Below are 20682 nucleotides of genomic sequence, written 5' to 3'. Positions count from 1 at the left end.
ATGTTGAACTGGGAGGCATCTCTTTCGGGGTCCTCAGTGAACCGAAATGTATGGTTGGCAGTGGAGGTACACGTTGGTGGGTCCTTACCTCCATGTGAGGGGTGCAGCACCCCCCGCAGCCCGCGGCTGTAAGCAGAAGACACCAGGGCTCGTGCGGCCTTGCTGCCCCTTGTGTGTCCGCCTGAGTCTTGCGCTTTGCTGGGATCTGGGTTAGCCATTGCTCGCGCATAAAGATGCTGCATGCAAGGGATGCTGCCACCCTCTTGGCAATGACAAGCGTGCAAACGTTTTCTGTTCTAAGCTCCTCATATGTTAAAGCGGTGTCTTGTATGTCGTGTGCCGGTGGAGTATGTTAACGTGCCGTATGCTAAAGCCCCACGGTATTGCCGTGTCTCCTGGAAAGTATTACTATGTTGCCTTGTGGGTGTGGATATTCCTGTTGCCCGCATGTCTGCATTCGTATGGGATTGTGCAACCATTTGGCAGTGCCATGTTTTCGACTTTGTCTTCCAGCATGATTTTATTTTTTTTCAGGTTTTAGGCGCCAACCTTTATGTAGCGAGTCTCTCGGGGCCCCTTGTCCACCGATGCTTCGGCGCTCGCAAAGCCTGTCTTGTGGACCTTTTTGGCGGGCCCTTAGGGATGGGGTGCGACTATGAAGGCGCATTGTGTGCACCTCCTGCCAAACCTCGGCTTGCCCCGGGCTTAGGGCCCCTCTGAACAGTGCTTTCGGGGCCTGCTCAATCCTCTGGTGATTCAACCTCTCAAATGTGTTCTTTTCCCTGCGGTGCTACGGAAATGTGTACCTTTACTGCTTCCACGAGACATGCTGCCCAGCACTCTACTTTTTGACTTTTTAAAGTTTTGGTTTTAAACTTCTTACACGCCTAACAAGTCTCTTATGCACACCGGGGAACCTTGAATTGGACGTCATTTTAAAGGTGCCATAAACAAGCGAAAACAATATTTTACATTTTCAAACGAACCTTCCCCATCTCGCGAGCCCCGAGACTTTGTAGGTTATCCATGCTGAAGTCTCAGCATCGTTGTGTCTGCAGTAGCTTCTTACATGCCTCCACTCACAATGCAAGGGAGTAGACTTGGAGAAGAAGCAAGGGTAATGTTAGGTCGAGTCTGGCATAGTAGGCATTCGATCACAGTGTGCGCCTTCTTTCGCCACAGCCCTTTGGGCACGAGGCTGCAGGGACCTAGCAGCCGTTTCCTTGAATATGCCCTCGTCTCAAACACTAACAAATCTAGTGGTTAAGAGGACCACACTGCACTGCGGCCAAGTCCCAGCGCCCAGCAGGGCGTGCCAAATGGGCATCTGCGGCCAACGTGCCTCGCCAAAATGCCTAGTGTCCAAAGGGTCATGCCAAATTGTCCTGCGCCAGAATCACAAACCCTCAAAATCTACATACACTTGGGACTTTACTCCCAGTCCCAGCAACTCCCAATGCCACCTTTACAGTCATGCTCCATTGTTCCAAGGACCCTTGGGAAGTAGTTTGAAGGTTTCTGCATCCAGTTAAATAAAAAAACTATTAAATAAGATACATCATCTCTAGTAGAAATGTCTTCATTTTAAAAAGTATTGGAGCTTGTAGATCTGTAAAATAACAACCAAATTCATGTCTGGTTCTCAAACTGTTCCTGTTACTTTTCCAAGCTTCTTCTACGGCATTTTTGGACAATTAGGAAACAACCTGCTAACATGCCAATCATGTAAGCTCACCACCATCAAGCACAGCCACAAACAAACGTGTTGGTCACAGAATAGTACATCATTGAATAGCTGCCCTTTACAACAGAGCAACCCTATAAAGAAGAAACGCATCACACGTGTCAAGTTGTGATTCATTTTTTTTAATTATTATTTTTTGAAATGGAACCATTGTACATTGTACAAACCATACCTACTAATGGAATAAATAAGTGAACAAAAAAAAAACATTCTGCTGTACAACACACAAATAAACCTTAAAGTGGAAAACAATTAGATTTTGCAAAAACAAAATACAAGATACCTTCTAACAGGTCAAAAGATACAAAGAACATTCCAAATCATGACAACGTTTGCGTAACATTACCATCATAAACAAAAAAGTATACTGCCTTGTTGATTCTGTCATAAGTGCCAGCACTTTTTGGAATGTTTATGAACTATTTTATTCCTAGGTGTACAAATTCCAAGGAATACTTTAGTTCTACTATAAAATGATTGGCTGAGTAAATCCATTATTCGGAAGGCCTAAACCCATTTTCTGCAACTTCACCACTTAGTTTGCTTGCAACTCTTTATTTGTATGTGAACCACAACATTGAGAATGTAGCAAGGAAGCACTGGTATGCTTTTATTGCAAAATAATGAAACAGCGTTTGCAATACATTTCAGCCACTTCTAACAAGTCTCAACATTTATAATTGATTCACATCTAGAGCGCTGCTAAATGCAAACATTTGCTTCCATGCAGGAATGTCTTTAATTACATCCACGGCCCCACTACCGCAGTCAGGCACTTCAAATATAAGGCTGATGAGCCTTAACAAGAATTCTGGATTTCCTCTATCTAGATTATGGTTAATAACCCAATAGCCCCGCGTGTAAAGGCTGGCACTGACTGGTTTAAACATCTCAAACCTGTTATTGTACATTGTGATAGGCATGTGGAAAAATAAGCTGTGGTGGAAAAAAATAATTTAAACTAAGCTTATGAAAGAAGTTTTGTTTCAATGTTTTCAAGAAAATTGTCCTCGTTGCTGAGCTTGTGCCGATTTCTATAGAAAGACACAATAATATACACAACAGCACCAAGGCCATGGAAAAGTAATGTAGAAGCCATTTCAGGTAAACCTGTTAGTGTCCGCAATGATTTTACACATATTCAAAAATTGGTTTTGAGGTATTTTAACGAGACTACAGTATTAACTCTTCTTTTTAAAGTACAGGCGTCCACGTCTATAAAAAGACTTTCCACACCAAAGAAACGTGTGGAAGTATCAAACTAAAAGTGTTCCGAAGTGTTCATATACAGTGGTCAGTAGAAAGATCTACCTATCAAAAGTGGCATCTACACAGTGCGAAATGTACAGCTTAATCATTCACAACCTCCACTGTGTGGGTACCTAACAAAATGTGCATCCCTAATGAAGTTTCAAACGTTATGCTTTTACGGGATAGCGTCAGGAAGCCTCAGTCAGAATGCATTTTAACATACAAACACAATTCTTGTGACACAGACCCCAATACATGATGAAAATGTATCCTCACTCTTTTGGCTGAATATTCTTCACCATAAAATGAGGAGGGCATGTCCAATGATCGATCAATGACCTAATCCTACACAGTGTGCATGAAATAAAAACATGTTCACTGTTACAGCATCAATTTCCGGAATCTAGGACCACTGACACAACCAGCCATTATTTTTAACAGGATGACTTTGGCTGAGAAACACAACTGTTGTTTAAAGTCAAACTAAGAGAAAACATACAAAGGTCTTGGCATGAACCGTCCCACAGTCAGTGCACCAAGAAATGTATCTCAAATGCTTTACCGCCAAGAAAAGGAGGAGCAGGAAACCCTTAACCAATAAATGTGCTGTCAGTTCAATTCCTTTTGAAGATTCTAATTACAAATGGTTTATTAGCAAAAACGAAGTATACAGTGGTCTGCTGCATGTTGGCATCCAATCTAGGTTTGTTTAATCCTGGCCACCTCAGCCTCCAACAGGAGTTTAAGATATCAAAACATGATCATTTATGATATAGATGTACATACGTTTCCTAGCACTGCATGTACATTGTTCTCAGAAATGTGGGAAAGATGCACAGAAAACCTACTAGGTTTTGAGCCCTAAAGATTTAGTGAGCAGCCAGTTCTTTCTTTCCCTTACACCAACTATTGCCAAGGAGCACTGCAGGCAACTTTATTTTTTCTGTACATACAAATAATTGTACCTTGGATTTGAAATGTAGTTGGCAAAGAGAAGATCGCACAATTAAAAACTGTCTTTAATATGGAGGTAATACCCAACTACTTTTTGACTAGGAGGTCACTTAAGTTTATTTAATATTTGTCACTCTCTGTAGTGCCACTAATTTGCATTTAAACAAGGACTGCTAGTGAAAACTCACATTGGCCTTTTGCACATTCTAAAGTACCCTAATGATCTACTTGGGCATAAATATGAACTTAAGGTCATTTTAAATGTATGTGAAGGTTAGGGAGTCAGCTATGTCTATCCAAAGTTAACAGTGGTTGCCAGGGTCATGCACTAGGGAAACTGAAAATGAGCAGACCGGTACACATTTGCCAAATAATAGGCAGCCCGTAAAGGTTATTTACAGCAGATTATATTTTGGGGGTAGAGGCAGGGGGAAATGTACAAAATAAGCCTCCACAAAAGAGAGGCAGGTTCTGTAGACGCAACAGAGAAACGTGAAACTTTCTCACATCCACTAAATGTGACAAAGGGCAGAAAATGAATTCAACAAAGATGGGAGTTTCATTAAAAAAACTGGGTGATTTTTTTAAGCTGCTTTGAAGAGAATAAAGTGGTTTTGTATCAATGCCTGAGGGGAAGGTATGCAGAAGAAATTTTAGTGAAAGAAGAAAAGTCTGTCCTATAGAAAAAAATCACTTACTGTTAAACAGCCTCTTCAACGTAAGACTATATTACATATGCTGGAAATGGGTCATTATCAGCAATATAGCGATTGCTATTCCTACCAGAATCAGTTGCTATTTGTATTGTATCTATCAATTCTCAAATTGTCTCGCAAGGCCAACATTAGTCTTCATTTAGAAACATTCAGTGTATATATTATATATACCTGGAAGCCAGTGAATACTTTCATAGTGAAGTAAATACAAGCTTGGAAAAACAAGATATCAGTATCCGTTTTGCAACATTCCTCTGAGAATTTGTATGTCTTCCAATAAACATATCGCTTCAGAGCTTTTCAAATCATGATAGGTCTGCATTTGAGTTCTATAAGCAGTGCTTCAAACTGAACTATGCATTTTTATCCGCTTGTCCACCCACACTCAAAAAGGTGACATGTAAACCAGCACTATGAAGGAATAGGTAAAACATATTTATGAACACCCAAATCCTAGCATTCCCCAGAGATTGTCCGCTTTGGCCAAAATTATACATCATTGTAAAATATTATTTACCAGTTAGTCCCTTTCTAACCTAAAACATGAGATTGCTCACACATTATTTTATTTAGTAACTTGGTCTTTGATGATCAATTTGTATATCAGATTTATGTATGTGATAAATACTATGGAGAATGTTTTCAACTGATTTGTGTAACAACTTTTGGCAAATAATAAAATATCTATCCTAGGACCCCAATGTTTACTATTGAGCATATGGATGTCTGTAGAGTGGAAAAGGCTATGAAGCTTAAAGCAGCATGTTCTTCGTGTTTTCATAATTATGTATAGCCTAAGAAACAGCAGCACTGTTTTGTTTTATCCAAGCATCCGAAGCATGAATGCTGTAGCATCGGATAAAATAGCAATTGGAACCGAAGCCATTTTCACACATGGAGAATGCATACAGTTAAAAATCTAGTATAAAAATGAACGGGCTAGGAGCTATCCCACATTATAAGTCCCTGCTGAGGCACCCATAAATAAAGGAATTATTTTCGTGCCACGAAGACTGCATTCTTGCAAGTATGTGCCATGTGATGGTGGAGGAGTGCATTTGCATCGTACTTCGTACGTTTGTTTTTTTCCTATATATAAATATTACACATCTTGTTCAACCTTTTCAATATCCGTGATATTTGGAGCTTCAATTACACTACCCTTCTACTCTCTCGATAATAGTAAAGACTAAATAGGAACACTAGCCTTATATTTTAATTGAATCTAACACAAAAATGATCACACATCTCTACAGATAATGTAGAGAACACTGAAATTGCACCTCCAACCTCATACATTAGATTCAATAATTCTACTAAGAATGAAAATAATAGCCAAAACGTACAGAAGACAGCATGAAGGAGGTTTGTATCCATCAGTTGTAATTATAGAAAGGAAACAGCAAAGATCGCGTCTCCGATTGCTTGATTGTGGAAGGGGGCATATCAGCATGCTCTAATGGCAACAATCCCTTTTTTAATGAATATTCTAATTAAAAAACATTTCTAAAATGATTAAAATCTCTCATTTTCAGGCAGAACCAAACAATGTCATGGCCTGAGACACGCCTACTCCGATGTGCACCACTGCAAAAGCATTGCGCCCACAGTAAAACTCCAGATAAAGTTTTCAAAAAAATAATACATCTGTTTGGAGGACACATTTACCATTGACTAATGCTATGCAGTTAAGAGATCTCAAACACCCTAGTGTAAAAATTAAATGAAGTAGACATTATCTAGGTGTGAAAATGGCTGAACGGGCACCCATTGTTGCTACATATGGGAATGAATAAATGGGAAAATGCAACATGCTTCTTTGCTCTATACAAACGTGGGCACTCTGCAAAGGAGATGACTGCAAAACAACTGTAAAACGTTAGCAATGATTTCATAAAACAAGGCACACAAAATAAAAACAAAGCATACGAAGTGTCCCAGAACAATGACATTTCACATGTAAGCCAATAAAATGACCTGTACCATCTTTAAATATCTTACATTGTTAAATATAGAAATAAAAAAAAAAATACAGCAGCAACACGAATGTAAAATTGAGTTAGAAACAGTGCACAGACCCTCCTGAGTTGATTCCTCCAACCATTTTTAAAGACTGTAACTTAAAAGATCTGAAGGTTTATTTCACAGGAACAGTTCTCAGTGTCTTATAAGTCACATCTTTCAAGATTTTCGTGGATGCTTGCTTGGTATTTAGACGCGTTTAAAAGTTCCGTCCTTGTCCAGGACGAGGTTTCAGTAAGGTTCTTCTGTATTGAAGCCCATTGAGGTACCTTACATTTAAAAAGCGACCAGAAAACCTGCAATCGCCAAGTCTAGTTGTCCTCCACGTTCTGTTGAGAAGCATCTGCTTTCATCTTTTTGGAAGGGGGCACTCCTTCACAATCCTTTATGGGAGGGGGAAAAAAAGAATACAGTCAGTTTTTGATATATGGAATTTAAATGTGCTACATTAATGGTATTGTAGTAGTTTGGCTATCACTGGTCTCCAAATCTCGCAAAGATGACAATGCGACTTGAAGTGCTGTTGGGTACACGCCAGCCTGCTCATTGGAGCATGCCTTAAAGGTCTGAGGCGCTTACACTGTAGATACTGGCTCCTGATGCAGTCAAATCACATGAAAGGTCTTTGCCTTAGAGTGCAGCTCACTCTACATCCTGGTTTTGATCTATTTCAAAGATTGCATCCATGGCAGTATCCAGTTTTGACCACGACTCATATCCTTCTCAACATATCAGAAGCTAAATTTGTGAGTTGTGGAGGCTTTTGCTTTTTCATCAATATGATCATTCTAAGAATTCCATGGGAATAGTGAAGAGTAACATAAAACTCACCTCTATTCCGTTACTCCCAACTGTGTCTTACCTACACCCCCTCTAACTTTAAATGCATTCTTGTATGTGTTATGTTAATTGGCTTTTATACTGCACACATCACCATCATAGTGGCTTTAACACACCGAAACAAACCTTGTCCGTTTGGGCGAACTGTGACCCCAACCAGGGTGTAAAACAGGCTGTGGTCTGTAGGGTGAGAGGGACATATGGGAAAAGAGGGAACTGCCAAAGAGGGGCATGTCAGAGAACAGAACAGACAGATATAGGTCACAACAAAAAGGTAACATAATGGTGAGTGATAATGGTTGCTGGGATCCATGAGGAGTAGCATGCGTTTAGACCCAAAATAGGTCATGAAAAGAATCAAAAACTGTGCATATTGGACAATTCACTAATCTGGTCATTTATCAGTGCAATGTGTTGCTAGTTCTATTTAGAATTGAGTTATGGATGGGTGATGGTCTTGATATTCTCTCAAGAGTTCCTGTGATTTGTGAAATCTTAATATCCAAGTATTGCTGTCACTCAACACATTGCGACTTTTTACTATGTAGTTTGTCAAACACAAACTAAGAAAGTGGCCTCCTGAACATAAGCAGTTTTTCCCCCAAGGAGTGTTTATTTTTCCTTCTCATTTATAAGCCGTCTCTTTTTAATATGGCACATCAATTTAGTCAAACTAATAACTCTTCGTTACATTATGAAATATCTGTGGGCATGTATTAACACCTATCAACTCAGCATCTCCTTCTGCAAAATAAGCAACATCACAGCTATCATGTGATATCACTTTTTTACTCATACTACCCCATCTTGTTTTTAAACTATGAATGACCATGACCTACCTGAGAGTTTTTTGATGCCTCTGTATGTACATTTTTGTCTCCAACAGATGTAATTTCTGTCTTTTCCGAACAGTTCATTGAACTTTCCACCGAAGACTGTGAATTCTGTCCTGAAGTATCTAAAAATAATTGTGACTATTTTAATACCATCATCAAAAGCAAAAAACAATATTACCTTTCACACAACAAGGACACAGATGTAATGAAGAGAAATCATATAGTTAACTGAAGGGAATGTTATAGGGAGAAAAAATTATGGCGTTTGTGACTTATTACGAAAAGCTGTACTCTTCAGAAAAAATAGCAGAACAGGAAATAGCGGAATGTATACAAGGCACTGATATCCCAGGATGACGATAAGTGAATCAGAACTTCTAGAAAAGGAAACACCCTCAGAAGGAATAATAGAATCCATGGATTTCACGAAGGAGGAAGAAAGTCTTGGACCTAATGGTCTACCCATAGAATTCTATTAAACATCTAGTCGAGAACTTTTGTCAATCATTAAAAGTATATATATATATAAACATAATGAGACGACACGCTGTTGCTCCCTAAATGCAATTTGCTTTAATGATGCTAATACCCATACTACAGAGAAGTCATACAGACTTTGCAAATTATAGGCCAATATCTCTGTTGAATGTAGACATTAAACTAATGGCTATAATCTACACCAGAAGGTTAGGCACAGTTCTCCCTAATTTAATTAATAAAAAACAGACCGGGTTCTTAGAGGGGAGTAATAGTTCAGATAACAGAGGGCAACCAATTAATATATTATGCTTGCGTAAATCGTCTGCAGAGGCCTGTGCAGCTTTGAGCATTGATGCGAAAAAGGCATTTGATAGCATTAGTTGGCTGTATTTGCGGCAAGTTCTACATGGGACTGGATGTGGCCCTACTTTTTATGCGCTATACAAGAAGGCGGATGCTCAAGTATCAGTGAATGGTGTTACTTCAGCTGTATTTCCAATCAAACGGGGCACAAGATAGGGATGTCCACTATTTTAGCTTTTGGCTTCAGGCGAGCCTGCCCCCTGTGCAGTGATTGGGCCAGCTGTCCGTGGTAGTGAAGAATGAGGACCCTGTGCCTCAGAGACCTGTGCTATATTTTAGACAGCCCTCGGCTAAGGACCCAGAGGCAAATGACAGCTCCTGAAGAAGAAGCAGCTCCAGACCGTGTTGGTCTGTGGTGTCTGCAGCCGTCAACCAGCAGCGACTGACAGGTAGGCGAGGTCAAGGCAGCGAAAGCAGCAATTACTGCTCACCATTACATGGTCCTATCCATTTTATTATCCTATTATATTATCTAAAAGCCTGTAGTCAGTTGCACATTCAAATGTTAGCCACATCCAACACCTAGGCCAACCATCACTGAACCATAGCTCACATCTAGGTAGACTGTTAGTCAACCATATCTCGCAACTAGGCCTACTGTGGCATCCCCATTTAGGCGGTTCTCCCGCTATCCAGGAGTCCCACAAATAGGTGCTACTGTATTTTACGGTCTACTGCTGCAACCCCATTTAGGCGCTCCCACTATCCAGGTGTCCAAAATCTAGGTGCTACTGTATTTTACTGTCTACTCTGGTATCCCCATTTGGGTATTTCTTCCACTCTCCAGATATCTCAAGCCTAGGTGCTACTTGATTTTACTGTTCCACTTTTGTAGGCCCTTTAAGGCGCTATCCAGGTGTCCCAAAAATAGGTGCTACTGTATTTTACTGTCTGCTGTTGTATCCCAATTTAGACATTTGACCTGCTATCCAGGTGTCCCAGAACTAGGCGCTACTGCTTTTTACTGACTACTGTTATATGCCCATTTAGGCTTCCCTCCCTCTATCCAGTTGTCCCAAATATAGGAGATACTATGTCCTACTTTGGGATCCCCTTTTAGGTGCACCCTCCCTCTATCTAAGTGCCCCAAAACCCCTCCTAATACCCTGACCAGCTGCCCAATGCCAGCTAAGTACACATCTAGTGTGGTACCGCGGTTGGACATGTCCCCTCTACTCAGACACAATTCCATGTACCCTTCCCACCGATTAGATACCATGCCACACACTAAAAAGTGCTGATGCAGAAGGCTGTGCTGTACTCCTCCTTCCCCTCTCTGCCGCCTTCGATACCATCGATCATACCATTCTCCTAGACAGGCTACACTCATTAGGAAGCAAAAACACAACCCTCTCTTGGATCTCCTCTTTATTCTCTAATTGTTCACAAATCCTGCCCTTCCAACTGTTCACCTCCACCTCAAGACCAGAAACAAAATGGGTCCCACAAGGAGCATCCCCATCTCCCCCTGCTCTTCAACATCTAAGCCCTCTGCCCGCACTCATCTGCTCCCACAATCTTACCTACTACAACTGCGCAGACGACATGCAGATCATCCTTAAAATTCCAAAATCGCCAGGACCCAACCATCCAGATCTGTCATGCCTCTCGGATATTTTGACTACTGGATGACGACGACCCACCTCATCCTCCACCCTGGGAAAACCGAAATCCTTGTCAGTGGGAAAACATGGCTCATCCCCCAACCTATTCCCTGGCTGCAATCCCTAGCTCCCCTCTCCCCCACCTGCAACCTCCACCTCGGTGAAAACCTCGATGCACACTGGACACAGAGGCATCCCTCTCCCAACAAGTCAACTCAGTTTCCAGAACCAGCTTCTCCCACCTACGCATCCTAAGGCGTATCTTCCATTACCTCACCTGTCCTCAGTGTTTCTCTGCCATCGCCACCATCCTCTCCCGCTTAGACTACGCAGACGGCCTTTACCTAGGTGCACCAGGGTTACATTTAAGGAAACTGCAAAGAATCCAAAACCCGGAAGCCCGCCTGCTCATTAACCTACCGCCCAAAGAACACATCAGCCCTACACCAAGTGTCCTCCAGTGGCTCCCCATCGGCTGACGCACTACCTTTAAAGCCATGTGCATCACCCACTGGGCCATCCACAACAGAGGGCCGGAATTCTTTCAAGACAAAGTCACCCGCTACCACCCCTCACGGAATCTCAGATCTGGCACTGCATCTCTCCTAGTAGTCCCACAGTACAACTCCTCCAGACTTGGCGGATCCTCTTTCTCCGTCCAAGCGCCGAGCATCTGGGTCTCCCTACCCCTGCACATTTGCAATATTGACAATCACCTGGCATTCAGAAAGGCCCTCAAAACCTGGCTTTTCTCTCCCTCCTCTTGAAAACCTCCACCCCACTCTCGATAGGCGCACAGAAACGCAGACCCAAACACAACACTCCTATCCGCCAATACCCCACAGATGACGACAGCATTGGCATAGGCACACCGTAGCAAACTATCATGCTCCCTTCACCCCCGCCCGTCATCCCTCCGGACCCTCTCCCACTGCTCAGACTTTCGTTACAGGGAGACCACGAAAAGCGAGACAAGCCAATCGTACTGGACCAAGAAAAAGAACACTGCAGTCGAACTCCAGCAAAGTGTACGGTACATTTACCTTACTCAACGTCTGTGGACACAGGCAACAGGCACATCCACCCATCCATGCACCCTAGAATGCAGCTAGGACTATGCTATTCCGGTCTAGCAGCACACATAGCCATCCACATTGAAACCCCTGACGTGCCTCAACACCTCTGCCATTAGTATGCAGCGACAACCAATGAAAAACAAATTAGGTCTACCTGGGCATGCACTGAATCTTCAGCACTAGAACTGTATACCGTAAACCACCTACAGCACCCATCCAAGTGCCTGACCTCCGGGTTGCTTACTGGAACCTAGCCAGCCAACCTAAGTCCTAACCCGGCAAAAATGCACACAAGCATCTTTAATTTAAACTCTTATAACCTTGTGCACATTGACTGCGGTTACCAAGGGCGTTCCAACCACAAAGCGCATTGAGGCCATACAAATGGGAAAAGGGCGCTAAATAAATGATGAATACAATAAAATCTCCTATTGTTATTTGATCTGTTTATAGAACCCCTATCTAGTTTAATTCATAATGATCCAGTGATAAAAAGGAGTGGATTGTGGGGTTTGCATATCTAAAAGACAAATATTACTAACCAGAAATAGTCTTTATGAAGCTTGCATCATTCTTTGTATAGTCTGCCATCTAGTGGATGGCTCAGAGTATAACATTTGCTTTTTAAAGGTCCTCAGATTGCTTCTTTTTCTGGCGTGAGGGCTGTGTAATGCAATACTGTCTATTTATTGTACTGTCCGTCTGCTCTGCAGGGAGGCAGGGAAATCACATACGATTCTAAGCAGATAGCACTAATAGTCTTTTTGTTTGTTGAAAATATGTTTTTATTGATGTTTACATACGAGTGGTGGTTATACAGCAGGTGCAGATTTTGAAAGGTTCGGCCGAGTTGTTAGATGCCACCGAGATTCACACTCAAATCTTAACGCCACTTTAACCAACACCATTCTAGTTGAAATCATGCTACACTCCAGTGCCAAATAGATCCCATGGTGTAGCCATATTTTAAAAAGCCTAGTTTGTGTGTGTGTGTGCCTAGTCTCTGGCCTACCAGCTTTGCTTTTTCCAAATCAGAAATTACGAAGCTGGATACCAATTATAGGGGAGATAGGGAGACTAGCTGGTCATCTCCCAGCTTAATCTGCATACTGAATCTGTTGGTTGCCTCCATGACCACCAGTCCGAAGCACAGAAACTGCTCTCCTAAACCCCTGTGTAGACTTGCTCTCCATTCTGGAATCTAATCTCCCTTTTGTCCTCATTCTCCTCGATCCATCCTCTGCTTTTGACGCAGTCAACCATGCCATCCTACTCAATCGCCTCCACGACAACCTTGGTATTACTGATCAGACCCTGGCCTGGTTGACCTCCTTTCTCACCGACCGACCCTCTCAGGTCCAACTGGCGTCTTTCCTTTCTTCTCTCTCTACTTGTGGTGTTCCCTAGGGGTCTAACCACCCTATCTGGCTCTTCAACCACTACCTGGCATCTCTTTCCCACTGCATCGCTACTTTCTGCTCCAATTTTCAATATTATGAATATTATGCGGATGACACTCTGCTCACTTCCATGCTCCCCTTAGACACTTCGGCTTCTTCTCTCATACCAGACTGTCTGGCCACAATGCAGGAATGGTGTGCTGACAATGATCTCTGCCTTGCTGCCCGTAAGACTAAGATCCTCCTCATTGGGACACCTGCTCCCTCCTTTCCTCGCTCTCTCTGGCTGCCCACTCTGGGCCCTCTTCCTGCTCCCTCCTGTGAGGCTAAGAACCTTAGTGTCATATTTGACACCACCCTCTCCTGATCTCCTCACATCTCCGACATCTCTAAGAAGTCAAACTATCAGCTGCACCTCCTCAGAGGTATTCTTCCTTTTCTCACTTTCCTCCAGAAGCGCATTGTCTCCAGAGCTCTGGTCCTCCTTAGGCTGGACTATTGCAACAGCCTCTTTCCAAATTGTCCTGCCTCTACTCTTCGACCTTTACAACTTATCCAGAACAGGACTGCAAGACTTGTCCTCAGCTTCAAGCCCAGGGATCGTATCTGTTAGTTAAGATTTTCACAGAACTCATAAATCTTCCTGACCTGGGTCAACCCCAGAACTTTTTGCTTTATTAGTGGGATATTTTTCCTTAATACCTCAGAGTGGGAACCTTTTTCCACACTCACAGAATCTTTAACTCTTTTTATGGGTGTCATTTTTCTGACTCTCTATAGTGTCTTTTTAAAGCTATCCTCTTTAACAACTTATTGGCAATAAGTGCCTTTTGTTGCTGGGCTGCTCTAGGGGCTCCCCTTTTAAACTTTCTTTTTCTAACCTTGGGTGAACTACAGTCCCCAAGGGTAGAAAGAATCTTTGGATCCCTTTTACATTTTATTCTGTGAAGCCAGCACACCCCACCTAATGTGGAGTGCTGGGGAGATACAATGGGCCTCATTACGACTGGCAGTAGCCATGCCGCTATTGGCGGCATGGCTGCCACCGAAATCGGGTTCGGGTTCCCAGAATGGGGAATTACGGGCCATTCTGAGTTTGGAGGGCCCGGTAATTCCTCCCTCCAGGAACCCAGGCCCGGACCTTCCCCATTCCCATTGAGCCCCCGTAGGGCTCAATGGGAATGGGAGAGGGTGCAAACAGGCCGATTAGGAGTGGCCCGTTTGTTCCCTCTTCCCCTCGCGGGACCCGGTAAGGATGCCTGGTTTGACCAGGCGTTACTTACCGGGTCCCGCGAGGGGAGCTTGTAATGAGGCGGAACGGGTTTAACGGGCCCGCCTCCTTTAGCAGAGCCCGTTAACCCGTTCCACCTCATCCGTAATGAGGCCCAATGTATCCCCTTTCACATTAAAACTGTAACAATTCTGTTACAGGGACAAGCTTACCTTCAATGGCTGGCGGCAGTGATACCGATATTAAGTTGGTGCAGCTTTACCGTGTGCTGTGTTCACAGCTGCAGTACAGGCACCTAAGGGTGCTCATTCTACCAAAATGGCCCGGTCTTCTTTTTTTTGCCATTTGAGTGTTTCTCGTCGTTTTCTGTTCCTTCCCCTGACATCCAGGGCAGGAAATTCCTTTGTGCGATTTTTGTCTTCGGCGGGAGTCCCCTGAACTCCCCGCCCAGGCTCCAGTGTCTGCGAGGGCAGGAAGCGAGGGAGGAGTCCAAATCTCCCAAGCCCTTTGTTTTACGCCTTGCTTGAATGGGGACAAATCCCAGTGGGGGGGTTGGCTGTCCTGATTGGACAACCAGACCACCCTTCTTGTAAAATGCAGGGAGAGAATGCAGAGTTTGTGTTGTAATTCCTGATAAATCCTGGAAGCTGAAGAAAAGTCGACCACTGGAACCGAAACCAAAGAGGATGAAGGAAAAGCGGCTGAAACTATTTCCAGCGACCGGAGAGCCTGCTGTGTAACCGGAGTCTGCTGTAGCCCTTTCTTCCAATCGACCTGGGGACTCCGTAAACGACGACCCTGACCCAGAGTCTGGTGAGACCCACTAGACTCAAGGAGACCTGCATTTTGAGCCATCCCACGCGTTGCTGCGACCTTGCGTTGTTGCAATATCCCAATACCATGGGACCTCCAGCCACTGTGCGGTGCACGGTCTTCTGAATTTCGAATCTCACTGAAACTTTGTGGCAACCTGGTGGATCTCCAGAGACACGAATCGAGTCTGAAAAGTCCCAACAGAGTGCTGGACCTTTGTAATGATGAGAATACAACCGCGATTTTCTGTATTCTTCTGTGCTCCGTGAAAAGGCGCCAAATCTGCAGAACCGCATTCAGCCACAAGGGAAACCTTGCCTAGAGCCTTCTTCATCAATCCCTGCTGCAAAGTTCCTTCTGAGGTCTTGTTTTCAGTCACCACGACAAGGAATCCACTGACCAGGTATTTGGCTGCAAACCCCTGTAGTCCTCCTGCTGCAAAATCTTCTTCAATGCTGAGGTACTGTGTTCGCTTGCGTATGTACGTACCTTAAGCCTGTTAGGATTTCTGTGTAGCTGTGGGGTGTTTTCTGTGATGGGCAGGCCTCTCACTCAGTCCCACTGCAAGAATCCTGCTCGGGTATCTTCTGCGAAGCCCCTGGACCCTCTTCTACCACTAAAGTAGAGTACTCACCCATTTGCCCAGTTTTCCTAAGGAACTTTGACTTTTGCTACTAAAGCACTTATCCGGACACTGCCTGTTGGTCACTAGTCCTACTGACCCCACCTCCTGCCACTGAGAACACTCCTGCTCCAAGAATAAGGGAAACACTTTTAAGGGATTGGTACTTTTGCCTAGAAAAGAAAATAAGTGTTTAAAAGTTACTTACTTGTAAAGAGTTGGTTGGTAACTGTAATTCTAAGAGTGAACAGTTAAAGTTCTTACTCATCTTGAATGTGTGATGCACTATTCTCAAAGTATGGTTAACATCTTTTCTTCCTTAGAAACTGTTTTGCCATTCTAATAGAAAGTAGATGTGAAGGTATTTTACTCCCCTGTGGTTATATTGTGCCTCTTCCCAAAAGTAAAGTGTTGGTTTCACCAGATTAGTCCTTTGAGGTGAATTGTGCGGATGTCCCCCAACTGGGTTTTGGTTCCCCTGACTTGCTGTAGCCTGTACAGAATAAGTCTATATTAGGTTGTTGCCTACCTAGAATAACTGAGTCATTCAGTAAAGTGTAACATTGAGTTTTACTTTTCCCTTCATTGTGAGGTTAAAAAAGTATGAGGGTTTTACTTACCTTGTGTTAGCTGTGTGCCATCCAAAAATAAGTTACAAGAGTTACTGAGTCTCTATCTGTGGTTCACGGATCTCAAAAGCACCTCTAACTGAATATTGCATCCTTAGGTTTTACTCACCTAGTATAACTGTGTGTTATCACAAAACTAGTTAAAGGTTTTTACTGCACCTCGAATAACTGTTCCTCTATTCACAAGTATATTGTCCAGTTCACTGATTAAGTGATTTGTACTGAGAGTCAGTGTATAACTGGTAGGTTCTACTGCCCTTGCATTACTGAAGGTAATTGTGAAAGCAACCATTGGTTTTTACTCCCGAAGAATAGGGTGACCTATACTGAATGTATATGAAAAGGTGTTGACTTCCCTAGAACTACGGTCAGGGGTTCCAAATAAGGTTTATACTTTGGTCTTTGTACCTTAAAGTATAGTGTTGTGTTTTTATAATGGTGATTTCATATAGATTTATCTGGGCCTACCTGTATTTAAATACATCCTTTACTTTTACAATACAAAGTGTTTCAGTGTTTCTTTGGATCATTTATATTACAATTCTATGTGTACTGATTGTACAGCCCTCTCCCCCTCCTAAGATAAGCCTGGCTGCTCGGTCTGCGCTACCATGTACTCAGGCGGTACAGCCTTATACTAAGAGTGGAGTCTTGTACTGCCTCAGTTGAATGGTTTTACTAAGCCCTTATTTGGACTTCAGAAAACCTGTCCTAACAGTATCTCTCCAGCTCTGAAACCTCTTCACTGGCTCCCTGTGGCTGCAAGGATCAACTTCAAGACCCTCTGCATCGCCCACAACGCTTTCTGGTGCCTGGGACCGCTCTTACACCAATTAACTCTTCCAAAACATCTTCCTTCTCGAGCTCTCCACTCATCCACCTCCAACTCTGAAAAACTCTCTCAAACTTGAGCAGAACCACCTCCAGTTCCGGACGCAACTCAAGACCTTCCTTTTCGCTTCCGCTTTCTCTATTCTGCTCTTCCTCCTGATGCACCCGACTGTTCCGTGCACTGGTCACCCTCTGAAATTGTGCCCAGGCTCCTGCATGTCCAGTTGCCCTTGCACTGCCCCCGGGCTCCCCAGCACTTAAAGGTCTGTATCTGCAACCCTAAAGTCCCTTCTTTTTGCACTTATGAGTCACCCGCTGGGTGCACTTGTGAGTTAACTGCACTCCCCCCCTCCCTCTTCCCTGCACTTGCGCAATCTGAATGACACAAGGCCTAGTAAGATATTTATTTTGTCCTACCTTTGTTCCCCCTCCTTGTCTTGTCGTGTCTAGAAACACTTGTGTACAGGCGCGTTATAAATGCTATATCATATCATAAAATAGTCACATCTTAAGTAGAGCACTCCGCCAAGATTGAGAAATAGGGTTAATACCTAGTTGTATGTACAATGTAAAGTTCGGGGAACATTTTGGCACACAATGTTCAGTGGCAAAATTAATTTACCAATACATGTAGTGTGCGCGGGTCTTCAAAGCTCCAAACCTCTGCACCGGATATACCAATAGCTTTTGGACCTGCGGCATACGTTTCCTTGATGATCAGCATAAACTGGCGCCCATAAACAGAACCATTCTTACTAAGAGCACTGGTACTTTGGGCCCTCTCGTTGGCAGCAACATTTAGGCGAGTAAGATGCCTTACATTTTTGCCATAAATTACCCCCAAGTAAGTAAAATGGCCTTTCTCTGGAATCTTTTCATCTTGTCTGGTGGTGTAAACAAAGAGCCTTTCTGAAAAGCTACAGCCGCGGATTTGGCTGCATTTACTTTCAGGTCCAGAGAGACCATAACATTTACATATCTTGCGATCAGTTTTTGAAGTGAGCATGGTGTTCTTGCAATTAAGGCCACGTCATCGGCATAAGCCAGGGCGGGTGTTAATTTGGATCTAAAATGGGGGATGTCCACTTGGCCCTGCAGCAGTGCAGCATCAACGTTATAAGTGTAGCGGGAGAACAAGAGGGGAGCCAAAACGCACCCCTGCAGAACACCCCTATTAACCTTAAACCATGTGGTACATGGCTTGTCTGCTCCCCTAACACTATCCTGAAGCTTAGCCCCAGCTACACCAGCTTCATTATTGATGGAAACACTATTCCTATCGCAAAAAGTGTAAAAACCCTTGGCTTCTATCTACACCAACCTCTACAAACAAGTCAACATGACCGCCTCAGCCACTGCTTACACAGGTAAGCTGATCAGGGCCTGTAGACACCTGCTACCCCCCAGTAGTTGCCTCACATTAGCCAGAGCACTCAGAGTCTAAATTGGACTACTGCAATGGCTTATATGTAGGCGCAAATAAATCTGTAATCAACAAACTGCAGGGCCTCCAAAATAATGCACTCCGAGCTGCTCTTAATATTCCTCGGAGAGAACATTTCTCGGCCACTAGAATATCATGCAAATGGCTTTCCATCCAACAAAAAATTGATCTAAAAACTATCTGCCTTACCTACAAATCCCTTAATCACCTTGCCCCGCCTTACCTAACCAACCCATTCACCTTAAAACCTGCCACCAGAATCACCAAATCCTCCAACACACTACACCTGATGGTGCCAAAATACACCCTTAAAAGAGCCGGTGGAACTAGCTTCCCGGTTCTAGCCGCCCAACTCTGGAACACTATTCCACTGAACATTAAATCCATCCCCACCTTTCAACCCTTCAGAACCCAGGTCATCATCTGGCTACTAAATAAATAATTCAGGGATCCTACACTAGCACTCACTCACCACTACCTTGCATCTGCTGCTACTAGCCATTACAGCTCCTGTATCTCTGTGTACTTGTCATTTTAATGGCTCAACGCCTTTATCATACTGTCTGCTTGCTATCTACACTAACTGTATTTTTGTAAATTTTATAAAATCCTGCACATTATTTCTGTAATTGTATATATGTTGCACAACTGCCCTAATATATTGCCTGTAACCATATCCTTGAGCGCCCATATACCCCTGGGTCCGGAGCGCTATACAAATCAATAAACAAACAAACAATGCAATTGCCCAGTCGACTTACTCTCACTGCAGCCCAGTTACCTCTATGCAGCTCCACCAGGATCCTGACCATATGTTTCCAGTGTGCCCTGTCTGCAAAGGGCTATCCACAGCTTTAAAGCTGTGGATAGGTCCATAAGGGCAACATATATGGACGCCTCTTTAATGTATGCAGCACTTGCCAGGATCTGGTTCAAATGTAGTACCCGATTCGCAGTGCCGAGACCATCATGGAATCCTAGCTCTGAATCTGATAGAATATTACGTGATTCCACCCAGTCGCTAAGATAGTACAAAAACGTGTGTGAAATAATTTTTAAACGGACGGTCTAAAATGGTTATAGGGAAGTATGAGGATGCTAGAGCGTTATTACCTTTCTTAAACATTGCAAACAGGATAGTCTTTCCAGGAGTTGATCTTTTTTCCTATTTTTAATGGCTTCCATTGCATTCCAATCACCTTTTTCCAATAGCCCCGTTATCAAAAGATGTTGCTTTTAAAGCAGATAAAAGCATATTTTTTGCAAGCCTACAAAGGGGGGGGGGGTTGAACCAGCCTTTTGTATGCAAAGTCTGACTTGCCCTTGTTTTGTCTTCAGAGTGTCCCTTGAGGGCATGCAACAATGCTTGTGGTGTACTTAGTGCTACTGGGGACTGCCAGCTTGAGAGTCACCATTTTCGATAAGAGGCTAGATTATTCGGTTATGACTCGCTCAAATAAGAGGGAAGCATTATTAGGGTTCCAGCGTAATGCGCAGTGGGTAGTACGGATATACCCTCTGAATGTGTTTGGATTTTTGTTGTATGTGGAAAACGTACGATTGAGGGATGTTTTCAAAGTGAACATGAGTGGGAAATGATAACTTTCTAGCCTCTGGTCAATCCGGAAATCTAGAATATTGTTCCAAAAGAATGTAATCTATCAGGCTCTTACCTAGCCGACTAACACAAGTTTGTTTTACTGGGGTGCAACCGTCTTCTGCTCTAAAACCATGCTCCATCAACTATGCACTTAAATGCTTCCCTTCTTTGTGTGATCTTTTATCTACTCGGGGTGATTTGGGCACACCATATGCTCGATTGCACT

The 20682-nt window shown here is 43.3% G+C and overlaps 1 protein-coding gene across 1 annotated transcript in view; it reads right to left on the bottom strand.

The window, feature by feature from the left end:
• Positions 1-1845: 1845 nt before the first annotated feature.
• The window catches only part of BCL7A (BAF chromatin remodeling complex subunit BCL7A), a 158760-nt gene continuing 139923 nt past the window's right edge, over positions 1846-20682 (bottom strand). The window contains exons 5-6 of the mRNA XM_069619594.1: positions 8367-8485; positions 1846-7070 (exon numbers count right to left, since the gene is read on the bottom strand). Coding sequence (XP_069475695.1) covers positions 6999-7070; positions 8367-8485 — 191 coding nt within the window. The 3' untranslated portion in view covers positions 1846-6998. The remainder of the gene's footprint in view (positions 7071-8366; positions 8486-20682) is intronic.

Source organism: Ambystoma mexicanum, chromosome 10, assembly GCF_040938575.1.
Source record: "Ambystoma mexicanum isolate Mex_15411 chromosome 10, UKY_AmexF1_1, whole genome shotgun sequence".
In the NCBI taxonomy this organism is placed as follows: Eukaryota; Metazoa; Chordata; class Amphibia; order Caudata; family Ambystomatidae; genus Ambystoma; species Ambystoma mexicanum.
The sequence above is the reverse complement of the archived record's forward strand: the minus strand, read 5'-3'. Positions and strand labels throughout refer to the sequence as shown.